The 13,264-nt window shown below is 54.5% G+C and overlaps 1 protein-coding gene across 2 annotated transcripts in view; it reads right to left on the bottom strand.

Moving 5' to 3' along the window:
• Positions 1 to 13,264, bottom strand: part of Camk2a (calcium/calmodulin-dependent protein kinase II alpha) — a 60,096-nt gene that overhangs the window by 10,032 nt on the left and 36,800 nt on the right. Inside the window, exons 13-16 of one of the 2 annotated variants that reach the window (XM_005380581.2) lie at positions 12,332 to 12,372; positions 7,259 to 7,291; positions 6,271 to 6,319; positions 141 to 216 (exon numbers count right to left, since the gene is read on the bottom strand). In XM_005380581.2, the coding sequence (XP_005380638.1) occupies positions 141 to 216; positions 6,271 to 6,319; positions 7,259 to 7,291; positions 12,332 to 12,372 (199 nt within the window). The remainder of the gene's footprint in view (positions 1 to 140; positions 217 to 6,270; positions 6,320 to 7,258; positions 7,292 to 12,331; positions 12,373 to 13,264) is intronic. The other variant, XM_005380582.2, reaches the window with a different exon arrangement.

Genomic DNA, 13,264 nt, shown 5'->3' with positions numbered 1-13,264 from the left:
CAGGAGCTGGGTCTCACTCACAGCATGCAGAGGGAGGGATGGGGTCAGCGAGGAGGAGTGAGAAGGACCCCCAAAGTCAGCCCTCAGCACCCTGAGCTGCAACCCAGGCAGGACATGCAGAATGCGCCCAGCTGACTCACGTGTAGGACTCAAAATCTCCATTGCTTATGGCTTCAATCAGCTGCTCTGTCACTTTTATAATTTCCTGTTTCCGCACTGTAAGGCAGGAGGGGACACAGAAGTAATAATAATGGTAGTAACAAAGCACCAACCTGTCTCCTCAGTCCTTATGCGCCAGACAGACCCTGCGCTGGGACCTGAGAAGTGTGCAGATTACCTCGCTTAGCCTTGTAGTTCCCCTGGGGGATAAATCCTGTAAGCCCCATTTCAGAGAAGCAACTGAGGCCCAGAAGGGCAAAATTCCCCGAACTACGAAGGGTAGAGGCAGATTTCAGCCGGCAGTCTCACCTCCAAGAAGCACAGAGGACATTCTGACTCTAGGCTTGGTTTGAACCCTGGTCTTGAATCCAAAGTATGTGTGCCTTCCCCCTAGCATTGCCACATGAATCTGAACAGTGTCCCTGTAACGTCATCACTAATAGTGTGAACGAGCGCTCCCCAGGGCCAAACCTGAGGCTACGCAGGAAAGTCTTAGGGCTTGCTGCTCCCTCATCTCTGCGTGAGCTTTCTGCTCAGTTTGGGGTGCCTATAGGATTCAGGCACTGAGTTGTCTAGAACTTTCTAGGATCAATGGATTCCAGTTGCTCTTCCCTGTCCGCTACTCAAACCTCTAACAGCTGGTCTTCTTGGGAGAGAGTTAAGCTTTCATTTTATCATTAGATGTGTGAGGTTCTGAGCCTTGGGTTTCCCATCTGTAAAGTGGTGATGTTACCACCTGTCATTCATTCTGAGCCCAATAGGTGATATAAAGAGCCCTGGCAGATCTGTGTTTAAATTCCAGCCCAGGTCCTTCTAAGCTATGCAGCCAGGGGCCACATGACTGCTGGTCTGTCAAATGAAGACACTGGTGGCCTGCTGGGGGCTGTTGGAGGGTGGGATGAAGTGATAAGCACAAAGCATTTGTCCCAAAGCCTGGCACACAGTAGGTGCCCATTGTATGCACTACTCATTTCCTGCAACCCCCACTCAGGGGAGGCCTCACTTGCTCCTCAAGAATAGGCAAGGCCAGCATGGCCCCAAGTCGCATGTGAGGTGCCTAAGCCTCAGTGGTGACGAAGTCTGAAGCCGTGTGTCCTGGCTTCCAGCAGAAGCCTCCCTCAGTCCTCAGGACCCGCCCTCCTCCCACAGACACTGGCTCGGCCTCTGACTCCCGGAAGCTGAGGCTGCATGACTGTGAGCTCAGGCCAGGCCTCAGAACTCACCAGCTGGGGCTGGGAGAGGGAGAACAAGGCTGGCTGAAGCCCTCGCCAGCCCCCTTCTCACTAGCTGCCCACACCACACCCAGGAGCTCACATCCAGTCTGGGGGCTGCAGAATCATGGACCATCCAGGCTGGAAGAACCCTTGGAAACTCGGGGTTCAACCTCCTTACCAAACTACTTCAGAAACTGAGGCCCGGGGGCTGGGGATTTAGCTCAGCGGCAAAAGCGCCTGCCTGGCAAGCGCAAGGTCATGAGTTTGGTTTCCGGTACCAGAGAAAAACCAAAAAAAAAAAAAGAAACTGAGGCCCGGCGAGGGCTTGGGACCTGCCCAAGGACATGGCCCGCAGCAGGCGCAGGGTTTGGCTCAGAGCCCAGGGCATTTTCCACAGGACCCTGGTGCCCTGACCCACCTGCTGTTGTGATGCTGGTGCCATGCGGTTGCTTGGCCTGTAGGCACATCTGGTCCTCTACTCAATGTATGCTCAGTGAGGCTGGGCCATGGCCTCCCTGGAGCCTGGAACAGCCCTGGCCCCTCAGGCCCCTGAGGCTGAGTGCAAGGTGAGTGAGCACCTGGTCCTGTGCTGTGCTCAACCTCAAGGTCTCATGGCACAGCTTCGCACGCATGTCACAAGCAAGTGGAAGGCTGAATGCCAGGCTCCTGTGGACCTTTAACCTCAAGCAGAGTCTGCAGCTCCAAAGCCCACTCCACGCCCTATCCCCGGGCATGCAAGGCCTGCTGGTGCTCTGTGGGTGGCCAGAGCAACTACCCTTTAATTCTGGTCCCCAGCAAACAGCTAACTCTTTTCTCCTGACTCCAATTAGAATCACCTACGCTGGGAATAAGGCCCTCTTTAGACTCAGAGCATCCCCACATCACTTGAGGATTGTCCTACTCTCTGGGATGTTCCCTGGCAGGGGTAGGGGTAGCACTCCACAGAAATGGAGGAGATGGAGAGGCAGGTGGCTCTGACCCAGAGTCTGGGGCTACCATCTTTGCCCCACCTCTGGATTTGCCCAAGTGACGTGGCTGCCCCAGGCCCCCCAAAACCCAGCCTCCTCTCACCTGAGGATAGGAAAGACTGGCCCTGCGAAGAGTTACTTCAGGCTGGTCATTCCCACACTGAATCAAAGCTGGCAACCCCAAGTAAACCCATGAGCTCCTGACTGGGCTTGAGACCTGTGCCACCACCCTGACCGTCTCTGCATAGGCTTTGAGACCCTTCCAGCTTATCATACCACGAGCCTCTGCTTATGGTCCTATTTCCCATGGGCGGCTTCTTACTGCATTGTAGGGAGTCCAGGATTGAGGGTTTGGATTCTGGAGCCAGAGTCCCAGGGCTTGGATTATGGCCACCACTGTATGCCCTTGGGCAACAGACTGCCCTGAGCCTCAGTTTCCCCATATTATGATGAGGATACTAATAGTACCCACCTTATCGGGTGGCTCTGAGGATCAAGTGAGGTAAGACTATTGGTAGAAATAGCTTGCACATGCACAGTCCCCACTGAGAGCCAGCTGCTATTCCAACCCCTAATGTCAGCTAATTCAAGTAAATGGTGAGGCCTCCAGTTAAGTATTCAGAGCAGTTCTGGCTCTCCACAAGAGAGCTACCATTTTTACCATCTGGAGGTCTTGGAATTGCAAGCTGGTCCCAAGCACAGCCTGAGTCTCTAGCCAGGGCAGGCCTGCTTCCCAGCAGCCTGACATGTGCAGCTCGGCCTCCATTGGAGCCTTAGGGACAGCAGCTTGCCAGGCAGCCCACTGCATTGGTGCACAGCTCTCACTATGTGGAGCGCCTTCCTTGCAGCTGAAATCATTGCCCCACAAAGCACCTAGTTAGGGTCCTGGTCTTCTTTCTGCCTTCTGGGACCCTAACGCGAGCATCTACTTTTCAGTTTCTATGCATCACCTCCAGCAGTTCAGGGCTCAGAGCCTCCAGGCTGTGGTTTCCAAGTCCCGCCTGCAGCTGGCCACCCACTCTTCAAGCTGTCTAGACACTTCTGTGAGTGTAAAGTGTGTCTCAGTTGTGGCCTGGACAATGCAGAATGCCAGGTGTGGAGTGTCACTGTATCCTCTCTCCAATCCTGGACTCTATACATCCATGAATGCAGCCTGGGCCAGTGCCTGACTTGGCTAGCCCTCTAGCCTCTTGACGCCAAGTTTGTCAGCAGCTGAAGCCCAGCAGGCAGAATGCCCCTAGCTTTGTTCTCTGGGGCAGAAGACCTGGCTACCTGGTGCTTCTCAGACCTGAAGTCACTCTGGCTCTGGGCCATTTGCACACCTTCAGCACCCCCATTGCTGTCCAGGGCTTCAGCCAGCAGCAGCTCTGGTATTTCTTCTCTGCGAGGAATTCACCCAGACAGTGCAGGCATGCTTCTCGACAGAGGAACATTGAAGCCACAGAGAGGTCCAGGTACTCTCTCAAGACCGCCTCCCAGCATGCTGAGAGCAACACGATAAGACCACTATTCCTGAAACTTCCCAGAATGTCTCTGCCCAGACTCTGAGTCTGCTGTTCGGGTTGGAGAGAAAATTAATTTTGCAGAGAGCTGTTCAGGAGGAGGCGGGGAAGTGGGGAGAAGGCTCCTAGGGCAAGAAGCCTGGGCTCTGAAATATTCATGTCCCTTCCTTCCCTCTGGGGCATCTGTTCCCCAGAGGCTGACATATCTAATTAACCTTAATGTTAGGTCAGAGTCCGGAGTCCACCCCACCAGCTGCCGTGCTCACTTAGTAAGAAAGCTTAACAAGTTAACACCAGAAGATGTTCTCGTCCCCGGGAACTTTCTGCGGGTCTGGGGAGGCTGCTGAGGGACAAGGGTTCTTCTTCCTCGCCACACCAGGAGAGGCTCTTTTCCTGCAGACACGGCCGCTAGGGCTTTTTATCATGGGGACACGGAGGCAGGGAACGGGTTCTAATTCTGTATGTGCCCTTCTTCTCTGGGCCACAGTGTCTCCTCTGTTAAAGGGGCAGAAGTGAACAAAAATTCACAACAAATTGTCCCGTCCTGGTCTACCTGAAGGACGACAATGGTGGATATGGGGCCTGAAGGGTGTGGCCCAGAGCCATGGCCCAGGTGGAAGGCGTCTTTGACAGCACTCGCTCCAATTAGCAGTGTGCACACACTGCATTCCGTTCCAAATGGTGCTCTGTCTAACATATAAATATTTGTCTTAACTAATCTTTCAGTAAAATGGATGTTCCAAGAATATGTTGCGTGGCTTTCTGACATTCAACTACGAACTCCAGTTGGAAAAAAAAGAAATGAAGATATTTTTAAACAACTGCCATGTGTTAAACACTGTGCGTGTACTTTACGTGCAGTCTCTCGTTTCATCTGTACAGTAATCGCCAAGGCTGCTACTATCATCATCACCTCTTTTCCAGTATGAGGCTCAGAGAGGTTGAGTAAGTTGTCCAAATTCATCCAGCATATGGACTCCAGGGGAGCAGTGCAGAGCCAAGCCACCTCCACGGTTCCTGTCTGCTCTGAGGCCAAGATCACGAGACCACATTCAGTTGCCTCGGAATCTCAGAGCCTGTCTCTTACTACGGGGGCAGAGAACCTCAGAGCAGCATAGAAAAGCCATGTCTCTGCCCACCACAGGCTTATGGAATTGGAATGCACAGGAGCAAGACCGGGAATACGATTAGAGGAGCACACTTGTGGGACCCACAATGCTGACCCTGACTGGATCCTTCCACATTTTTGAAAGGTTGCCCCTGGTGCCAGGCAGTGGTGATAGAATGGCCTCTGACTGGGGATGCCCCGAAGGGTATGCGGAGGCAGGCCCATCTTCCTGACTCTGGAAGGCTCTTCCAGGGTCAGGAGGCAATCGTGGTAAGTGGTGTGTAAAACTGCCCAACAGCCTGAGTCACAGTAATGATTGTATTTTAAGGCAAAATACCCCAACTCCCAAAATATACCTCAATTGTTCTCTCCAGGTAGATGGCCTTTTTCTATATTCCAAAGACTTCCCAGATGTCCCTGGCACATGCCAGAATGTGCTAACCCCTGAGCCACCTAGTCTCACTGTCCTGGCAAACAAGGACAGTCAGGTGCCCAGGCACAAGGGAGCAGAGCGACGTTGCTAATGCAGCATGGATCTGGTGTCCCCAAGTGCACAGAAATAAGCACTCTGTCCCTTCCTTGAAGCGCCTTCTACACATGAAGGCCCCCAGGGTGGCGATGGCCAGCCAGGCTCTGGCTGGGTTCAACTCCAACCCCAGCCTTGTGAGCCAGTTTCTCCAAGTCCTCTGGCCTGCTTCCGTGGCTAGACAGCGGGGCTGATCACACTGTGCACCTCACGGGGTGCCATGCAGCTCTAGTACATGGGCCTAGACACAGCATGGAGAACAAGCCTAGGTCTTAGCAGGTGCTCGAAGGTCACAGCCACGGGTGCTGCTCTACTTCCTCCCTTGCAGCCCCAGCTGAGGTAAGCCACGAGCTGTATTTGCCCCTGCCTCTCTGGTTGGTGTTGGGCAGTCGTGCCGCAAACTGGACTTGCTGGATTTTTGCTCTCTTCCTTTATTATTATCATTTCATGTTTTAAAAATCAACTCACTTTAAAGCACAAACTCCAAAACCCTTATTCCAAAGTGAAAATGACTACCGCCACTATACAGTATGTTAGAACTTTTGTCTAGTACACATTAAATCTATAATTCTAAATAAGAAAAACCCCTGTGTACCCCCTGTGGCCTAGTGCCACACATGGGGGAGCTATGCCCCATAGTGTACCCAGCTTGTTCGGAGCCAAGCAAGGCTCTGCCCAGAAGCAGGAAGCTGGCTGGCATGGAGCCCTTCTGGCCAGGGGCTCCCGGTGCAGGCTGTGCCAGTGGGCACCAGCAAGTCTGGGACCCAGACACCACAGCAAGGCCCTTCCCTACCTTTGGTGTCTTCATCCTCAATGGTGGTGTTGGTGCTCTCCGAAGATTCCTGCCAAAGAGAAGAAGGATGGTGGTGAGGCCTTCCTGGTGAGCAGGACAGAGCATGGCCGCCCCGGCTGCCTGGTGCTATCGCCGACTTCTGTGCGCCTCCTGGTTCTGCCATCCAGATACTTCCTGCAACCCTGCAGACCATCCAGCCAGAGGAGGAAGGGACCTACTGGGCAGGTGGCAGGGGTCGGGAGGAAGGGACACCTGCAAGGAGATCCCTGGCCTTTCTGGAAGGACTGAGAGGGGGATCCTGGGTCCTTTCTGCTCGAGGGGGCAGAGAGGAGATATGGAGGAGCAGAGAGACACCATGGCAGCCACAGAATAGGGAAAGAATACACACTGGCAGGAGAGGAAGACAGAGAGAGGGACGCCCAGTGTGAGAGAGGGTGGGCTTTCCAGAGGGGAGAAAAACCATACAACTGTGTGAGACAGCCATGGAACCAGAAGAAGAGGGAGAAGGGCCACAGTGCCTCACGTGGTGCCCCCGACAGAGGCAGGGCTGGTGGCTCCTCTGCCTGAGTGGCCTGCACAAGCTCACAGCAGCCTCTCGGCAGCTATGGCTTTATCCAAACCATGCCCCACCCTGGCCGCGACTGGTAGAAACCAAGCCCTGAGATGAGTTCTAGAGCAAAGGGGTGGGAGAAGCAAGAAGCCAAGGGTGGACATGGGATGGGGTTCAAATCCACCTTTGTTCCCCAGGAGCTTTCAGTTCTGCTGTCGGCCTGCTAATCCGAGATGTGGAGGGAGGTGTCAACAGAAACACGCAAACAACACACACACAACACACATATTGTCACACAAGGCACACGTACCACGCACGCCCTGAGCACCCTCTCCCCGCCCCGGGTTCCAGTGCAGCCTGCAGGAGGGAGGCAGGAGCAAGGGAGCAAGGGGCCGAGGCCCAGCATTTACCGGCGTGCAGGAGACGGCAGACACTCACCATTAACTGAACGCTGGAACTGGACTTTCTTTTCTGGAAAAACAAGGAGAAGAGATGGGACAGGAAAAGACACAGCATGAAAACAGCAGGGAGCAGAGAAACAACAGGGTAGGTTTGGAAGGAGGATGGGCCTCAGGGTCATCCTCTGTGGTCCTTCTCTGGCCTGGCCTCAGAACAAGGAGTCAGGGCCACCAGCCACACCTGGCCTGGTGGGGCCAAACCTCTCAGCCTGAAGTTCTGGGTCCTTGTGCACAGCAGCTGCCTGGGTCTAATGATCTAGTGGCCAAGCTCAGGGCCAGCCATCCCTTGGACCAGAGCTGCCCACTGCACCTCATTCTGAGGGACATCAGAATGGCTCTTGGATGCCAGTGGCCTAAGGCCTCCAGAATCCAATGCTCTTGAAGAACAAAAGGTGCTCAGGCCTGAAGGTGAGGTCCAATACATCCCCTACGCTCCCCAAGCAGCTCTGCTAAGAGGGCCTCGCTCCCAGGTAAGTGTCACTGTCACTTGAAACACTATTTGTTGGGTTTTTATTATTTTGCAGGGCTGGGATTGAACCCAGGGCCTCATACATGGTAGGCAAACACTCTGCCACTGAGCTACACCCCCAAGCTTGGGAAACTTGTCAAAAGTGCACAAAACCAGGTCCCCTCTGAGGAATTCGATTACAAGGTCTAGGTGGGACCTGACCACCTTCATTCTCAACAGTTTCCCCGGGTGACACTGGAGATACCAGGGCCAGGCACAGAGGCCTGGAGATGCTGCCTGCACTCACAGCTTCCCAGCAACTCTCTGATCCAGCTCCTTTATGCTGCGAGAGATGCTGGGGTGCAGCCAGAAGTGAAGCTGAGCCTACAGCCTGAGTCTCACGGCCTTGCCAGCAGCAGATTCCAGCGTTCAGAGGATGTGTGGCATCTCCAGGGTTGGCTATGGAGCCAGGAGTGGGTACAAATGCAGATCACCTTCTTCAGTCACTCTCGGAGCCAAGAGTCTTAAAGACTTGAATTCAGGTGAAGGTTGACAGCCCAGAGAAGGCCAGTGGGCTGCCAGGCCCACTCAGCACTCTCCTAGCAGGGCTGAGGATCTAGGCTCTGAGTGCAGGGCTCTTTCTTCAGCTAGGGATCCAGTCTGACGCCCTTGGAAGGCTCGTCTACCCATGATGATGCCCTTCTGAGAGGCCAGGGCAAAGGAGAGACTCAAGATGCCTCTAGAGTAGGCCTGTGCCTTGGGGGGTCACTGGACGTGCTCTGAGGGTCTCGGGTTTAATTCTGGGCTTTCTAACTCCACGATCCTCTGTGTGGCAGGACCTAACCCTAAGCCTCCAGCCAGGGCCTCCACAGATGTGACAGAAGCGGCTCCCTGGGCTTTTCCATGCTGACATGTGCCCACAGGACAGCAGCTTCCCAGCTGAGCTGGGCAGTGTGACTTCACAGCCAGCAAATTGCAAAAGTCTCCTCTCCTCTCCTCCCCTCCCATCTCCTCTCCTCTCCTCTCTTCTCTCTTCTCTCATGCTGGTTTCCCTCCCTGGCTGGAGCCAGGCCAGGTGCAGTGTGTAGAGGAAGGGGACAGGCCCACATGGCTCAGCCGTCAGTAGAAACCCGAGGAGCTGCACAGGGGCCAGGAGGTTCCAGGCTGGACACGAGGAGGGAACACAGAGCAGAGACTGCATCGGATTTGGACGCACAGTGACAGGATGGGACATGGGGAGAGAGGTCACGATGGCACGGATGGGACACCAACAGGGGCAGTGAGTGGAGTGAGGGGTGGAAGCAGTGGGCATCTCCTTGGAGAAGCCAAGGCCTAGAGGTGCCAATGCTTGGAGCTAGAAGGACTCAGCTTCCCTGAATCACAAAGGAGGGTGATACTAATCATCCCACACTGACCAGCACCTTCAAGTTCAACTGACAAAGGGGCTTTCACCAAGAGTAGAGTCACTGCTCTCAGAATCACACGTAGAAGTGAGGTTCAAAGTTTAGCGAGGGTGGTAGAAATTGAATGTGGTCAACATTAGCCTTGGAAAGCCCTGCAAGGCCCATAAAGCGCAGACAGTGTCATCTCTGTAACTCCAGCCACTCAGCCTTTCCTCCATCATCAGAACCAACCACTGTTCTGTTAAGCCCCAACCGGAATGGCAGTTTGTCACAAATGACCAAGTTGTAGAAAGAGCGTGGATTTCCTTCCTTTGGGGCTCAGTTTGTGTCTGCTGTGCTGGCTCCACCAGACCCCTCTGGTGTGACTTCCTTATCAGCTCTTGCCAACACCTGCTGTACATCCCTTGTACAGATCCAGGACCAGGGTTCCCAGAGGGAAGGAATGAAAGGTGAGATTCAAACCTACACTTTTTTTGAGACAGGGTCTCACTATGTAGCTCAGGCTGGACTTGAGCTCACTATGTAGCCCAGGCTGGCCTCAAATTGGGGTGATCCCCCTGCCCCAGCCTTTCAAGTGCTGGAGTTACACAAGTGAGCCACCATACCCAGCCAAATGTATGCTTCTTGATTTGAGGAAAATGCGACTGCTCTCTACCCCTGCTGCCTTTTTTCAGGGAACAACACATGGTGGACCAGGTTCCCCAAATCCTGGACTAGGCCTCCTGTATTACCCTCACCTTCCACCTGCCAAGGGAGAGGAGGCTGAGTGCAGAGATGGCCTCCCATGTTCCTCACGCACGCCCAGGCCACTCCGAGAAGCCACTCAGGCTCTGTGCTGTGCTGCAGGAAGCAGGGAGCTGTGCCCACTGGAAAATCTGCAGTGACAGCAGGGAGCCCTGTGCACTGAGCTGTCCTCGCCCTCTGACATGCTGGGCTTGCCCAAGAGGGGCTAGTCTTAGAGCTTCATCCCAGCACCAGCCCCAGGGAGCTCCCCGAGACCATGCCCACTGGGGCCTTCACCAGCCTTTGCCAGGGCCCCATCTGAGAGCTAGATGGACAGGTGCAGCCCCTTCTCTTCCACTGACCTTGCCCACAGCCCACCAGCACCTGTGGCCTTTGCCACACACACACTGGGACGAGGGAGCCCGCTTTCCCCGGGTGCCCATCGGACTCGGCTGTGTCTGCACTTCTCCAAAGACGACAGCCCACATACTGCAAACCTCTCTATTACCCCTTAAATTGGGAGAAGGGTCCGCTCAGGGGCACCCTGAAGTGCAGGCAGTCTAAAACCTAGAGCCAGAATCCATTACAGGTGCCTATTAACTTTACAAACAAAGTTGCCTCCGATCCATGGTTTCCAAGTATTTTCCTGAGCAAACTTGGTTTTCAAGACCTGAAAGCCTAAAATATAAAACAGAAAAGATTATCCTGATGCTGGTCTCCTGAGGATGTATCACCCACCAGCATTGTGCTAAGCTCGCAACACACATTATCCCAGCTAATCCACACAAATAGCCCTAGGAGGTGGACACCCATCTAACCTCATTGCATAAAAGAGGAAACACAGGCTCAGGGAGTCGAAATGACCAGCCAAGATCTAGCCACTGATTGACCCACCTCATTCTCTTAACTACCATGATGGCTGTGACATGGAGCTGCTCCAGTTCAAGAGGGTGCGAAAACCTCAGATCTTTGTAAAACAAGCCCCCTCCCCTTTCTAACTCCACTCCAGCCCCTCTGCTGCTAGAGGGGCCTCCCAGGAGCTTTTGGGTTCCATGGAGTTCAGTTTGAAAACCACTGACTTCTGTAGAGTTGTGCACTGATGCCAGACACATTTTGAGAAGTGAATCATGACATGATTGTGTCACGGTGCCATCGTCATAACGGGTGCTCACCAGTCTCTTAAGTACATGTGGCCCACTGCACATCTGTGCTGCACGGCAAAGCCCATTGCTCTGTACAGCATGGTACTGAACTGGACACTGCCGGCAACTCTATCCAAGTGGTGCTTGTGTGCCTAAATAGAAAAGGTACTGTACAAGTAGTAGGCATTAGGAATTTTTTGGCCCCATTAGAACTTCTGCAACCATCACTGTCCACGTAGTCTGTGGTTTCCTGAAGCATCGTTGTGTAGCCCATGACTGTACTGTTTAAGCGTCCAAGAGATGGATGAATGGAAGAGGGGGTTTTGTTGCCTTTTGCTTGTTTGTCTATCCATTTTTAAAGTGGAAATCTTGGAAATGATCACCAAGTTCACACCTCACCCATACCCAAGGGAAACCCAAGACAGAGGCAGTTAAGGCCAGAGACATCCAGCCCAGGCCCCTTCCCATGCAACCTCTGACAGACAAAGCCAGTGGCCGGAGACTGTAAGTGCCACTATAAACAAAGCCATAAAGCCACTGCACGCCTATAGGTGGTCATGCTCATACAGCGTCTTACACCTTCTAAGGTCCTCAGCCTGCCCAGCCCTGGGGCCCCAGCAAGGTGGGGCACTGAGCCCAGAGTGAGACAGGGTCTCAGGAAAGAAGAACCCACAAGGTGATTGAGGGGCAGGGGAGAAGGGAGCCGCAGAGAGCAGAGGATCAGGTCCCAGATGGCAGAGGGAGAAAAGAAAAGAGATAGAAAGGAGAGGCCAGCAGAGTGTGGAAGGAAGTAGCTCGGGCATCAAGGGTGGGCATAGGCACAGGCCCCCACAGGAGTCGGAGGGGGCTCTTGCCACTGAACCGTGGGCTTCAGTGGGGAAAAGGGACTTCTGGATCCCGAAGCCAGAGGGGATGGCTGTCCATCCTCTATTGGCTCTTTTGGTTGGACTGGTGTGTCCAGCAGGTCAGGGCCCCATTCCAGCCCACCCACACTTGGGCAGGAGGAGGTCACTCACCCCCCAGGACCACTCCTATCCCTCCTTGAACCCTTGTGCTCACCAGTTTTCCAGTCCTGGAGAACCCTCGAAACCTCCTCTGGCCTGCCCTCTTCCTTGTCCTTATACCAACCCCAGGCCATCTACCCTCCTCAAGCATGCAGAAAGGGTAGGTACAGAAGGCCAGGTCTGTAGGTCTGGGGGTGGCCTGGCCATGGATAAAACCCTTGTCTGTCCAGAACGCTGGCAGCGAGGCCCAGGTCTCACCTCAGGCCTGAAAGCCAGTCCCTTGGGCAGAGTCACTGGCAGAGACAGGCCCTGCTGGGCTCCCGGGCGTCTTACCTTCACGCCATCGTTCTTCTTGTTCCCTCCACTCTTCCCTCCTGTGGAGGAGAGAAAGTAAAGGGTTAGCAGCACCAGGCAGGGCACCAGGGCCCACAGCGCGAGGAAGAGCAGCATCCACAGCAGGCAGAGGGTGGACGGTGTAGGAACGGGGCTGGCTCAGCAAACCAGGGGAGGCCTCCCTCCTCCTCCTCCTCTTCTTCTGTCTCCTCCTTCGTCTTCAGTGGCCCGGGGACTGCCAGTGGCCCACTTGGTGGGCCTGAGCCCTAATTTTCAACGCTCTCAAGTAACCCTCCAGCTTCCTGGATTAAGGGAGGTGTCCAGCACGTCCCAAAACAGTGGGGTTGCTGTTTCAGCCCGGGGATTCCCTCTGGATCCCGATCACCACTGTGCTGATGGTGGCCAGCCCAGAGGCCTGGCTGCCTGGCCCGGGGCTGGATCCCCCCCCATCCTCCACCCTGGCTCTCTAATTTTAGCCCCACGCTGCTGCGGAGGTCATGTGTCAGCCCTGCCTACTCACGCTGGACAGCTGCAGGCTACATTTTGCCAGTGACAAGAAGCAGATGCCCCCCTTCGGGGCCCACCCTTGCCGGAGCACCCATGCCCTGCCTTTCTCCTCAGGCAGCATAGGCCTCCCCAGCCTCAGGCTCCAGAGCCCTGTGCTGGGGCTGACTGCGTCCCTGGTAGCAGGCAAGAGCAGAGCAACAGCTCTTAGGGAGGCCTCCGCCTCTGTCATTTTCCCTTCCTCTTCATTTCCTGACTGGAGCCTGAGGAGTGACCATCAGCCAGGAAATGGCAGGAATGCCCAGTCTGGCCCAGTCTGGCATCCAGCTGCTCCAGACCTTAAGCAAACGCCTTAAACAAAGTAGGGATCTCTGAAGTGCTTGGCACAACATTTAGTCTGCATGCAGGCAAGTCCTTCTCCAGGCATCC

The sequence above is a fragment of the Chinchilla lanigera genome, unplaced genomic scaffold, assembly GCF_000276665.1.
Source record: "Chinchilla lanigera isolate Chin_1 unplaced genomic scaffold, ChiLan1.0 scaffold00014, whole genome shotgun sequence".
NCBI classification, from domain to species: Eukaryota; Metazoa; Chordata; class Mammalia; order Rodentia; family Chinchillidae; genus Chinchilla; species Chinchilla lanigera.
This window is presented reverse-complemented; position numbering and strand designations above follow the sequence as displayed.